The sequence below is a fragment of the Centroberyx affinis genome, unplaced genomic scaffold, assembly GCF_046629955.1.
Source record: "Centroberyx affinis isolate AG114_WGS23_722 - 3 ecotype Tasmania unplaced genomic scaffold, CSIRO-AGI_Caff_v1 ptg000650l_1, whole genome shotgun sequence".
Classification (NCBI taxonomy): Eukaryota; Metazoa; Chordata; class Actinopteri; order Beryciformes; family Berycidae; genus Centroberyx; species Centroberyx affinis.
Genome location: NW_027279276.1, coordinates 49394 through 63394, shown reverse-complemented (window position 1 = coordinate 63394; position 14001 = coordinate 49394). Strand labels below are relative to the sequence as shown.

Genomic DNA, 14001 nt, shown 5'->3' with positions numbered 1-14001 from the left:
CTAACCCTTAACTTAGTGACCCTTATTGTAAAGTGTTGCCATGTTTTGTTTCCGCTGATGTACTTCATCCAACTTTTGAATGGCATTAAGGTGAAATTAATGTGAAATAGGAAATTTGTTTTTTCCGATATGTCCGATGGCACATGAATGCAGGAAAAATACAGTTGATTCAGTCTTTTTTTAATCATTTCAAACGTTTACTATGAGCAGAATAATTTAATCTGTTCATGTCTTGATCGGATATAGACATATATCGCCTTTCTCATTCTTTGGCACTGCAAATGCATTTTACCATGCCAATAAAGAGCATTTTGAATTGAACTGAGGCGGACAGAGAAGGGAAAGGAGGGAAGAGAGAGAGAGAGAGAGAGAGAGAGAGAGAGAGAGAGAGAGAGAGAGAGAGAGAGAGAGAGAGAGAGAGAGAGAGAGAGAGAGAGAGAGAGAGAGAGAGAGAGAGAGAGAGAGAGAGAGAGAGAGAGAGAGAGAGAGAGAGAGAGAGAGAGAGAGAGAGAGAGAGAATGTGATCAGTATGGAGAAACAGAGGAGAGGTGAATGTCCACTGGCTGAAATCTGATACGGTTAAAAACGTTGGTGTTGTGTTACCCAGCAGGCCGAGCAAGGCACACCGCAGCCGGGGTCGGGGGTTCGAATCCCGTACTAACACTGTATGCACTCTGTATGTATGGTTCTGTGAGGAGGATTCAGCCAAATGGGGTCTGTCTGTAATGTTGTGTTAAAAACCGGTTTGGACAGGTGTGTATGTACAGTATGTATGTTTACACGCATGGGGCATGTAAAAAGCGACATGTCATACATTCTGTACTCAGTTTGTTGAGAGACATGCAAGAATCTAGGGCTGGGCGATCATTCAATATTATCGTTTATCGTCTTTCAGTGACTCATATCGTGATGATATGAAGATATTTTGATATCGTGACACATTTCTGCTGCCTAAATTGATGATGACAAGCAAATTTACTTAAAAACTCTGATAAAATGAGGTATGGTAGGAATATTATTTGAATATTTCTGTTTTGTTTAACATCACACCTAACATTACCATTCGGTTCAATGAGATTAATTAAATTAATTTAATGAATTTGATATTTAACGTGATTTTGCATACATGAACCATATCGTGATATATATTGATATAGAGAAAATCCTTATGATTATCATGATATTGATTTCAACCATATCGCCCAGCCCTACAAGAATCTGGGTGAGACAGTTATTACATCACATCACATCACATCACATTACATTACATTACAATTACATTATGTCATTTAGTACACAAAGTGATTGACAATAAGTATATTTTGTCAAACCAACCGCATCTTTCAGTCTTCATCAGCTAAGCCTGTTATTTGAGAAATGGGTAAAGAAAAAAAAGGAATATTCAACTTCACGAGAGTCGTACATGCTGCATCCATTTAGACCAGTGGTTCTCAACGTGGGGTCCGGGGACCACCAGGGGGTCCTTGAGGAGGTTCCAGGGGGTCCCCAGCAAACTGATGAATTGTTAAACTTCACCATTATTTAATTTACAAGAAGTTAACACAGTTATAGAAGGTAGAAGAATGACTTGATGTTCTGATCATAGTTTCAGTGTTATCTCTCTACCTACAATACAGATAGTCTTGGGAATTCTGGACAAAATCATATCTAACAATAAAAATATTCTCAGATTTGGGTCCGAGAGACAGAATCTCATCAAATGGGGGTCCATGGCTCTAATGTGGACTGAATTTGCGGTCCTTGGTATGAAAAAGGTTGAGAATCACTGAGTTGGACTGAAAAAGCTCAGAAAACAAGCCGACATTGCGATTTAGCCGCTGAATCAGTGAATTCACACCCTTCTCTTTCCTCCTGGGTCTGCCATCTTGGTTTAAACTCGGTCTTTATAAAAGATCCAGATTTGTTCGTGTCACCGCTCCCAGCCTCCTGCCTGCAGACGGCACTGTTCATCTGTAGAGAGTTAAAAGTTTTAAATAAACAGATTAATTCATGGTTTATCAATAAATCCTGTCGCACCAAACTATAAAGAGGCTAAGCAAGATGGAATTTAAACCTTCTTTTAAATCTCAGTTTAGTTTGTACTTTAGACCTTGATTAACTTTAACCCTATTGCCCAAAAACTGTAAACTTTAAAGCTTTCATCTGGGGTTAACTTTAACTGACAGTTGAGGTGGTTTAAAATAATTTTTAAAATCCTCGTATTGCTATTTTTTCTCATCGCCAAAACCCTTATCTTTATTTGTGTGTTTGTTGTTTTTTTTGTAAACCGATTGCCGTAATCTTAGTTTAAATTGTGAAAAATATAAGTTTAAATTGTGAAAAATGTACGTTTCAATCGTGAAAAATTAAAGTTTAAATCATTAATCTCACATTTACTAAACTAAGATCAGATTTAAGCCGTGCGGCACATTTTCAAATCTAGCTTTACTTACTTTACACCTAGTTTTACTCAACCCCGCTCATCACTTATCTTCCATTAACTTAAAGCATGTTGGTGTGACTCTGGAGGAGTTGTGTGTGTGTGTGTGTGTGTGTGTGTGTGTGTGTGTGTGTGTGTGCGTGTGTGTGTGTGTGTGTGTGAGTGGGATGAAAAGAGCTGCTCAGTCCCACAGCGCTGTGCCAGGCTCCGGTTTTGAATTGATGACGTGACATTTGAGAATCTGGCCTTGAATCCTCCGTCCTGACCTTCATCTGGCAGGAAAATGGCCGCAACCTTCAGCTGGAGAGATTAACATTAGCTTTGACTCCGGACTGTCTTTGGCTCCGGAGAGGGAAGTATATGAGAGAAGAGAGTAGTGTGTGTGTTTGGAGACACGTGTTGACGCGTGAATCTGTGTGTGTGTGTGTGTGTGTGTGTGTGTGCAGTCAGTCACGTGAAGGCCAGATCACACAGGACTTTGGCAGGACAGAGAACATAATGAAAGGCTTTATGTCGGGTCAGACGTGACCTAGTTCTCATGCTCCGACGAAGAAGAGCGGCGACTTTCATCTGTACATGTGTGTGTGTGTGTGTGTGTGTGTGTGTGTGTGTGTGTGTGTCTCACCTGCTCCCGTTGTAAAACCTGCTCCACTTCGGTTTTAATCCCCACATTTATAGAGCGATTTCATTTCCAGCCTCGTATCCGACTAGTTGGGTTTTCTTCACTTATGATTCATGTATTCATCAGTTCATTGAAATTGATGCAGCTGATGTTCTGCATACAGAGAGTAGAGCTACCGCTAGTTTCCGACTCCTGTCCCTAATTAGGCTTTACTTAGAAAGAGGGAAAAGAAGATATGAAAGTTGCATACAATTATGAAGCAGAATTTTAAAAGAAGGTGAAATGGAAAGACCGACAAATAACAGTAAAAGTAAGCAACAGATGATTCAGCTTCAGCCAACTTTTGACATTTGAATTAAAAACCTTTTAAAGTCTTGGTTTGATTTGATGTCAGTCGGCAGTGTATTCCACATCTGAGAAGTACGGGAGAGGATTAGGACTACAGGTGAAACATTTATTTGAGCTCTGAGAATAAAGTCAGAACTCAGAATTCTGACCTTTTTTTTTCCAAATTCTGACTTTGTTCTGAGAATGCGAACTCAGAATCCTGAAATTAATCTCATAATTCAGAGATCTTTCACTTGATCCTCTTCTACAGAGCAGTGGTTCTCAACCTTTTTGACTGGTGACCCTTTAAAACCACTTGATGCCTACAGGAGCGCATAGAGAAAGAACGATATAAAGGATGTTTTATCTTTTTCAGCTTGTTTCAATGAAAGCTGTTTAGTATTTCTGCTTAGTTTAGTATTGCTAAAAAAACAAAAAAGTTGAGAAAAAAAACTGAAAAAATAGACATGATAATAATATAGTATGTATGTAGTATGTATAGTATAAAATATTTTTTTTCCCCCCCCTATCCCATAAATCATCTCACGACCCCAGAAAATTATCTCACGACCCCCTGGGGGGTCCCGACCCCCAGGTTGAGAACCGCTGCTACAGAGAACCCCTTACAGAAAAAGATGAGCCATATGTTTGTCTGTTTGTCTTACTATTGCAAAGGCAAGATCACCTGCTCTAATTAATAAATTAATACATTAATAAATGAATAAATTACCCTAATCAAGGAAGAACGTACAGGCGGATATCAGAGGAATATTACACAGAAATTGTCTGAACTTTTCTCTGGTCAGTGCAGGGAACTTTTACTTTTCAATTTCCGTTTCTCTAAGGTTTTGGAGAAGTGTGTCTGTGGTTTTGTACTGTACAGTCTCCAGACCACAGTGTCCCTGCTGCTGCCTGGAGGCTGCAGGACGCTCCTGTCTCCACCAGAGAGCTCCTGCCTGCACCCGTCCCGCTGCAGGACCAGGCTGCTCCGCCTCTCGCTCTGGTGGAGGAGAAGCACTTGAGTCTGTTGCACACTGAAACAGATCAGAAGTTTCTCTGAGACACCAACAAAGCCTCGGTTCAGTTGTGTTTTGTGTGGAAGTCTAAAAGTCCAGCGGTTTAGAGCTTGTGTGCTCAACAGCTGTGACAAACAGACAGTTTTTATTCATTTATAACTTTTCTTTAACCAGGAAGTCTCTTGAGATATAATACCTGTTTAACAAGAGAGACCAGGCCAAGGCAGCAGCATGAATACATAAAAGCAAATGCACATTATAACACACAGTGGTGGAAAGTAACTAAGTACATTTACTCAAGTACTGTACTTAAGTACGATTTTGAGGTACTTGTACTTTACTTGAGTATTTCCATTTTGTGCTACTTTGTACTTATACTCCACTACATTTTAGAGGGAAATATTTTACTTTTTACTCCATTACATTTATTTCACAGCTGTAGTTACTAGTTACTTTTCAGATCAATATTTTATATTTAAAACATTTGATCATCTTTATAAAATAACTATAAAATAGCATTGTTATAGATTAGACTACCCAAAAGTATAGCTAAATTGTTATGATTAGCTTCACGTTGACAACTTTAAAATGCTGCTTACATGTACATGTATGTCAATAAATCAGTATTAATATTCCAGTAATTTATGAAAAATATAACTCTCTAAATGGGGACAGTTTGCATAATGAGTACGTTTACTTTGATACTCTAAGTACATTTTGCTGCCAATACTTATGTACTTTTACTTAAGTAAGATTTTGAATGCAGGACTTTTACTTGTAATGGAGTATCTTTACATTGTTGTATTGCTACTTTTACTGAAGTAAAAGATCTCAGTACTTCTTCCACCACTGATAACACACATAAAACACATATGATATACATTACAACAAGTCACATAGAGCGGCCTTGTCTATTTTTACAAAGTCAGTTACTGAGTCAGGTGTTTAAAATCCTTAATCTAATGCCGTCCTGTAGGTTCTTTCATGTCCAGGATGCACAATGAGCGAAGGCAGTTTGGCTGGATGAGATGGATCAGATTGTGGATCAGATTGTGGATCAGGTGTTTGAGACCAGAGATGACATGTGACAGAGAGAGGAAGCAAGCTTACCAGGAACAGTTTAGTAGATGAAAAGATAACGCATGCAATCTTCCTACGTCCAACGAACAGGTTGACACAGGCTGCAGTGAAGAGAGTGCGATTCAGATGCATGATAAACAGTCTAGTTTGCATAATAATGAGTAGGATGAATGCATATTGCTGTGTCAGTGCAGTGTGACAGACAGAAATGCAAACTGGACGAGCTTCTTTCTTTGCCTCTAAGGGGGAAAAAAACAGTTCTTAAAAACAAAAGTAAAAACCCAGTTTCAGCTTGAGCTTCTTCTTCTTCACAAGGTTTTCAGTATGTATGTTAAAGGAAAGTTTTTCACCCAGCCATAAGAGACTCAGAAGGGACTTTACCTCTGCTGTGTGTAGTTTTAATTAACGTTTACACCTGTGCAAAGCCAAATTAATGGATATCAAAGGTAAAGAGGTTGTCGTTTTCAAGTAAACAGCCTAAATCGGAGGTGAAATGAGCTGGTGTGTCTGCTCCTGCACGGCTCAGTGGGTTCAATTCCCACCAGGGCCATAAGTGCTAAAAAAAAAATGTTAGATGCATTAAGGCGTTTTGGGGGGAAACATCCCCCGAATGGCAGGTGTTACCTCGTTTGTTTTTCCGATGCTTACGTTTTCGATCTATTTCGTCATTTCGGACGAATTTGTAGAAGCAGATCCAGTCGCTAAAGACCGGCTGGACCCAGATGTGGCGAGGCCGATCCGGCTGTATGTGTGTGTGTGTGTGTGTGTGTGTGTGTGTGTGTTATGAGGGAAGGGGAGGGATGGGAGTGGGGGGGGGGGGGGGGGTTCTGACACAGGCCCAAAAAGTGTGCAAATATCGCACGGTGAACTCCAAAGGCTTCGCGGCGGGTTAGCAGTCGGGTGCCGAATAGTTTGGAGCTTTGGAGAGAAATGTCGCGTCCAGGCTCTAGTTTTCCAATTATGCAACAGCTGGGGGGGGGGGTGTTGTAGAATTTAGGGGGCGCTTCATTTACGGTCATTCCCCTGGATGAGAAAGTGGTTTCGGCCTTGGTGGCGACACTTTTTTGGCAGCCGGCGTGGAGAGAGCCGGTTCCCCCTGACAGCCTTGATCGGGGTCACTTGGTTCACTCTGACAGTGCAGAAAATCCAGTTAACAGGATTTTTTTTCCCCCCACTGTACACCCCTATCTGGATGTAAATCTTCCACCCCACACCCCCCCCCCTACCCCTCTTAGCTAGTTCTTAAGTCAAACTTGAAAGGGGAAAACGAGGCTGCTGGTGCGTTTCCAGGAGAGAGAGAGAGCCTTCCAGAGGAGAACACACAGTAAACTAAACAGACAAGTGGAGTTTTTTCTCTCTCTTGTCTTAAACTCTTCTCACACGTCTCACTTCAGCAGCTTTGAAGTGTCGGGATCACAGCCTGCACCGGTTTCAAACTCACGGCAGCAGCGGACCACAAACCGTCCGCTCACCCAGAGGGGAGACTCATTAGCGGGTAAAAGAGGAAGTGAGACGGCCTGGGCAGGAAGAAATACTAAGCCCCGCCCCCTCCTCTACCCCCCTGCAGCCGGGCCCGCCCTCCTCTCCTCTCCTCTCCTCTCCTCTCACTACCGGCTGATGCAATCCCCCAGTTCCATTGCGCTGCGGGAGTTAATCCCCCCCTTGCCTTTTTGAATGGGCGCCACAAGCCCCGCCCCCTTTAACCTTTCCCCCGGTGCCTCAGGCTTCACCTGATACCCGCGACCTTTCACCCAGTGGGGCTTTAGCGGCCCAAGGCTCAGCAGTGCCCGGCGTCTTAGCCGTTGGCCTGGCTTTCTCTGTACCTGAGGTTCTCTTTCTCTTTTTCCCTCCCCCTCTCTCGCACACACACACACACACTTACTCTGTCATACACACACACACACACACACACACACACCCTCCTGCCGTAGCACTTGACACACTTCGGTCAGCGGCCAAGTGTGGGAACCGGTCTCGGGCGCAGGCCAGCAGACATGCAGACTGTTGTTGTTGTTAATTATTTTGTTAGTTAGTTTATTTGATGGAGACAGACAGAGTGTGTGTGTGTGTGTGTGTGTGTGTGTGTGTGTGTGTGTGTGTGTGTGTGTGTGTGTGTGTGTGTGTGCAGAACAGAGGAAGACTTTCACTGAAGGATGATTCAGAGTGCAGTTGACTTGCTTTATAAGTGTGGTTTTCCACCTATGAATGGTTTTTATTCCTGCGTAGTAATGGATTACAAATTACTTCCTGATATCTGATGCATCCTTATTATTATCTTTGTTTGCTCAACCCAGTTAGACGAGGCTGAGTCGTGCGTTGTGTGTTGTTCACAATGAGTTATGTGTGTTTTTCTAACCGGATGGGAGTGACAGGTGGATCAGGCTTGCTGCATCAGGACAAATCAAATGGTGTCAGATACCAGTTTACTTTAAAATGGAAGCCCTGTGGGGAAATAGGGCAACTTTCTGATACTATATATCCAAATTTTCCAGCACCTGAACTCCACTAAGAACACTAAGAATTATCTGCAAATGCTATTTATTCCCACTTTCCTTTGCCACTACTCTCTAAGGCAGTTTCTCATTAATTGAATACCACTTCATGAAGAACTGTGATCTGGTTTGATTGGATTTGTCTCAACAAGCCGCAGAATGGGAGTCGGACAGGTGTGTGAAGAGCTGTGTGTGTTTTTTTTTCCCCCCAGATCCGCTCCTCCATCACCACCCTGCTGTTCAGCGGTCGAGAGTTCAGCTGGACTCGCCACCTGCTGATCGCCGCCGCCATCCTGGCCTTCAACAACATGCTGGTCATCTTCGTCCCGACCATCAGAGACATCTTCGGCTTCATCGGTGAGTACAGGAGGGATCTGACCTCTGACCTCTGACCTCCCCCGGGGTGAAAAGGCTATGTCCCTGCCTTAGCTATTAAAGCTTTTGATGCAACCTATATCCAGTTCATAAAGCTTTTCTGTTCATTACTTTTTGAGATATCTTGCCAACAAATGCGTGAAAACAAAACCTCCCTAGGTAATGTGTCAGTTAAAATATATAATACTGTGCAAAAGAATCTGTAAAGCAAAGATGCTTTCAAAAATAACAAAATTAAAAGTTTCTAATAAAAAAAGTACTATAAAGAGCAGTCTACTGATACTAATCACTAATGCAGAAGACAAATCAATAAACATCTAAGACAAAATTAATATAAAAAATCTAGGGTGCCTAAGACTTTTGCTTAGTACTGTATAGTTAAAATATTTCCACTTGTGTCCTGAAACACAGTGAGATGTTTCAGACTGTAACTGAGAACTTCTAACATTCAAAACCAATCCACTGGAATCAATAGAAACAGTGTTGTAGTTTGCACTATTGGCACAATTTGAATGTGTGTGTAGCAGCCGTAAACTGGAGACTACAGAGAGTGTATTCTGTATTTAAATTTGACGCTGACATCATCACCACCACCACCATCACCCTTATATCCCTCCACCGCCATGTTATTATCCGTCCTGCCCCCATGGCGTCTGCTGAGCCAGTACATTTCCATTTCGTCTCCAGATTTATTCAACTCAACTTTGAGACTTTATAGTCCGGTGATGGAAATTTGGTTAACAAAAAAAAAAAAAAAAAAAAAAACCACACATAGTAAAGAAAAAAAACGCTGTAAAAGAAAATAACACGGAAAATAACATATAAAAAAAATCCCACAACATAAACCGTCAGCTGATAAGAGCAGACGGGGAGGCGAGGCCTGATTAGCTCTTTCAGTTCAGAGTTCGCTTTCTGACTCCGGTTATTAGTAGAAGTGGTGGAGGCACGGAGGCTTAAAGTGACGAGTCGTGTCGCGTGAGGCGTTCGTGACCGCCGGGTCTGAACACAAAACACAACAACACACACTGTGACCGCCGGGTCTGAACACAAAACACAACAACACACACTGTGACCGCCGGGTCTGAACACAAAACACAACAACACACACTGTGACGGCCGGGTCTGAACACAAAACACAACAACACACACTGTAAACACTGATCTTAGAGATATTAGAGACGTCTTCCTGATGCTGAGCTGCAGCCTCTTTTGTCTCAAAGCTTAAAGTCCTTCTCTAACTCGTCTGCTTTCTGCTCTTTATCTACATCTCCTCCTTTGTGATTGGTATAGGTTTCTAATACTAATAAACTTAACTAATGGGCTAAAGTTAGGATTCTAATACTAATAAACTTAACTAATGGGCTAAAGTTAGGATTCTAATACTAATAAACTTAACTAATGGGCTAAAGTTAGGATTCTAATACTAATAAACTTAACTAATAGGGTAAAGTTAGGTTTCTAACACTAATAAACTTAACTAATGGGCTAAAGTTAGGTTTCTAATACTAATAAACTTAACTAATGGGCTAAAGTTAGGTTTCTAATACTAATAAACTTAACTAATTGGCTAAAGTTAAAGTGCAGCAAAGAATTCAGAAGCTAATGTTCAAGTAAAAGCCTTAAAAGATGAGTTTTCAGCAGTGTTTTAAAAGTAACTCCTTTAATATAAGGTAAATCAACAGTGGTGGAAAGTAACTAAGTACATTTACTCAAGTATTGTACTTAAGTACAATTTAGAGGTACTTGTACTATACTTGAGTATTTCCGTTTTATGCTACTTTGTACTTATACTCCACTACATTTTAGAGGGAAATATTGTACTTTTTACTCCATTACATTTATTTCACAGCTATAGTTACTAGTTACTTTTCAGATCAATATTTTATTATTATTATTATTTAAAACAATTGATCATCTTTATAAAATAACTATAAAATAGCATTGTTATAGATTAGACTACCCAAAAGTATAGCTAAATTGTTAAGATTAGCTTCACGTTGACAACTTTAAAATGCTGCTTACATGTACATGTATGTCAATAAATCAGTATTAATATTCCAGTAATTTATGAAAAATATAACTCTCTAAATGGGGACAGTTTGCATAATGAGTACGTTTACTTTGATACTCTAAGTACATTTTGCTGCCAATACTTATGTACTTTTACTTAAGTAAGATTTTGAATGCAGGACTTTTACTTGTAATGGAGTATCTTTACATTGTTGTATTGCTACTTTTACTGAAGTAAAAGATCTCAGTACTTCTTCCACCACTGGAAATCAATAAGGGTTAATGGCTTTGTACTTGCAGTCACCTCATCAGTGGACTTCATGAAAAGAGGAAGTGTCTCTAACAGTTTCTATATTCAGTGTGTATTGTGCAAGAGGAATGAGTCATGAACAAAAATGTGCTGTTTACCGGAAAGGGGCGGCCTGTTAATTTTGAAATATAATTCCTAGAAATCTTTTTTTTTTTTGTCTTGAATTGGTGAATAGGCGTACACAAAGCCCAGCAACAATGGCAAAAAGCTAAAAAAGAAAAAAAAGAAGTTATTTTTCATTTCACTGCCGTCTTTAAAAGAAAGTCTGTGTTTCTGCACACAGTCAGCATAGTTGCAGATATCAGCGCTCCTTTTTCCTCCTCCATTCATTCTTGTCCGGTATGAAAAACAAACTTCCACAGAGCGAGAGAATCAAAACATGAAGCCAAACTTTCTCTTTTCTCCTCATTTCATTGAGCTGAGTCGAGTGTTTTCATCTCAGCACTCACAGACTTTACTGTCGCATCCATGTCTTTTTTAATTAGGCCGTCTTTGTTTTTAAAAGCAACGGAAAACAAGTAAATGTTAAAAAATGTAATTACACATACATATAACATGCAGAACAAAATGATTGATGATCTCTAAATGACACCAGTGTTCTCTTTTAAGGGGTTAGAACCATACATTGCTTCCTACACCGGGTGATATCAGCTGTTTGTTTGACATACTGGCGTCTGATTGGTCGATGGGTCCTGAGGTGGCCATGTTGGATGTGAATTAAAGTGTCTTTGTCCTTCTTTGTTGCAGGCTCCTCTGCAGCCACCATGCTCATCTTCATCCTCCCTGCTGCCTTCTACCTCCGCCTGGTCAAGTCGGTGCCGTTCAGGTCCCCGCAGAAGATCGGGGTAAGCGTGCCGGGACGGACGGACACACACACACACACACACACACACACACACACACACACACACACACACACTCTGATACACCCCCAGTGAGTCAGTCTGGCACGTGCGCTCAAACACACACATTGACTGACATGTAATTACACACACATGATGTTGCTCATGTGCTTCTCAGCTCACTGCACATTCTCTCTCTCTTTGTCTCTCTCGCTCATACACACACACACACACACACACTCTTTCTTACTGTGTGGGTTTGGATTCTGGTTCGTTCCCACATTATAAGAGTACCGGTGTGTTTTCATGATCTTAGACCCGAGGGGAGGGAGATTAAATTTCCAAAATGTGAGTCGTAAAAAAGGTTAACAAACCCCTGCTGTTCTCTCTCTCTCTCTCTCTCTCTCTCTCTCTCTCTCTCTCTCTCTCTCTCTCTCTCTCTCTCTCCCTCCAGGCGGCCATCTTCCTGGTAGTGGGAATCATCTTCATGATTGGCAGCTTGTCTCTCATCGTGATGGACTGGATCCACAACCCCCCCGGCACCGGCGGTCACTAAGCCCCTCCCCCCTCCCAAATCACCATCCCGGATTCACATTTAAGAGTGCAGCACCCCACCAAGCCCCCACCCTCCACCCTCCACCCTCCACCCTCCACCCCCACCCTGTCCCGTCTCCCACTGAAGTTTGCCTCAACTGGTCCAGCGTTTGGGGAATCGGGCAGAAGTTCCTGAAGCGAGCGTCCTTTTCTCCGTCAAATCACAAACATCGCCCGTAAAAAAAAAAACCCGACACACACTGTGCCGCCCCGGGCTTTGACATCCACCGTTTTTTCCCAGAAAGTATTACCGGAGGGAATCTTATCAGCTGTTTTTTATTTTTTTTATCTTTTTTTTTTTTTGTTGCTGTAAAGATTATGGCATGCTGTGACGCGATGGACGCGACATGTCACGAACAAGAGAATCGAAAACAGACTGTGGTTGTAGCCTACCGCCATCTTCACCATCATCATCATCATCATCATTTCCAACCACAAAGAGACGGAGCAGAAAAGTATTTTGCCGCCCTCGCCTGAAGCAGATCTGTGAACTGCCGTACGCTGCTGAGGCGAAGCGAGTCCCTCAGTCCTCCAGAAGGAGGCACGAAAAACAAGGAGCACTTCTAGCATTATGTTTCACTTTGTGTGTAGATTTAACACACACACACACACACACACACACACACACACACACACACACACATATAGGCACATTAAACATGTCTACAGCCCCTCCTCTCCATCACCACTTGTGAACGGAACGAGAAACCACCCTTAAAGAATTCCTGAAATCAATCAATCAATCAATCAGTCGGCTCATCTCAAAGCAAAACGGTTTTAATCGGGGAAACTTGCTGCTCTGCTACACGTGTAACAATCAGAAACTTTTGCCAAAGTCTTACACGCACACGCACAGTTTTTTTTTTTATCGGTTTCGTGCTTGATGTCCCGTCTGAGCTTAACTCTACTCGAGGCGAGGGCGTGGCGGCGCTCAGTGTTACCGCCGCAGAGAGACGTGAGCGTGCGTAGGGTCTGAATGTACATAATTAAGTGTATCTACTGAAACGAACTGAAACGAAGTGTTGTACATACTATCTTAAACTCGGCTCTCTCGCTCTTTCTCGTTCACGCTCTGTGAAGCTGAACGATCGGTTACGCAATCATATAATTGAATATCGCGGCGTTTGTTTACGCGGTTAATTGGCAAAAACAAACATTCAAAAATGTATTCAAAAAAATGTAACTTAATTTTTTTTTTTTTTTAATTAGCGGCAAAAATTTAATTTAGAATGATCGTTGTAGCTGAAAATAGTCAATATGTAGACGCAAGATGCCAAAATTGTAGTAAATTAATTTTAAATCATCTCGACCAATACTTATGATCACAATATATTGCAAAGTAATCAGCATTAGCCACATTTTAGCCACAATCATGCAGCCCTTATTTGGCTTAATACCTTTTACAAAGAGTGCAGGAAAAGAATAATGTAGTGCCATACTGTCCTCGTTGCTGATGGGTGAAAACCTCGTATCTCCAAAATGTCCGTTTTTTCAAGAACTGAGAAAAAAACGGGCATGTGTTTCCCTTGACGACAAAGTATTTTTGACTTTATCCACTGGGGCTCTGAGAGGGTTTCACCAGCCTCAACCCACAGAAGAGCATGTGATTCCTCAATTGAAGTGAAAACATTAAAATCACCAAAATTGGGAGGTACAAGGTTTTCATATATAAACGCCATCAAGAGGCGGATTTTTTTGCCTTTTGTTGGGTGATATTCAGCTTTTATTCTGAGATCCTATTCCTCTTTTTAAAAAACGGGGATTAGTCAGAAACCGGATGGTAAGTAAATGATAATGCGTGGACATCATGATGCTTGTTGCAATCGAGGCACCGGCTATTTTAGTCCATCTTTAACATGAGAGAACAAACACCAAACCACAAGGTTCCTACGC

General features: G+C 41.5%; 1 protein-coding gene across 1 annotated transcript; it reads left to right on the top strand.

Annotated features, from left to right (window-relative positions):
- Positions 1 to 4272: 4272 nt before the first annotated feature.
- LOC139643769 (sodium-coupled neutral amino acid transporter 4-like) lies at positions 4273 to 12089 on the top strand (the record flags this gene model as incomplete). Its single annotated transcript, XM_071519035.1, has 5 exons — positions 4273 to 4392; positions 7209 to 7304; positions 8190 to 8334; positions 11420 to 11517; positions 11969 to 12089. Coding segments are annotated over 5 exons (561 nt in total), but the record flags the coding sequence as incomplete, so codon positions are not given.
- Positions 12090 to 14001: the final 1912 nt, after the last annotated feature.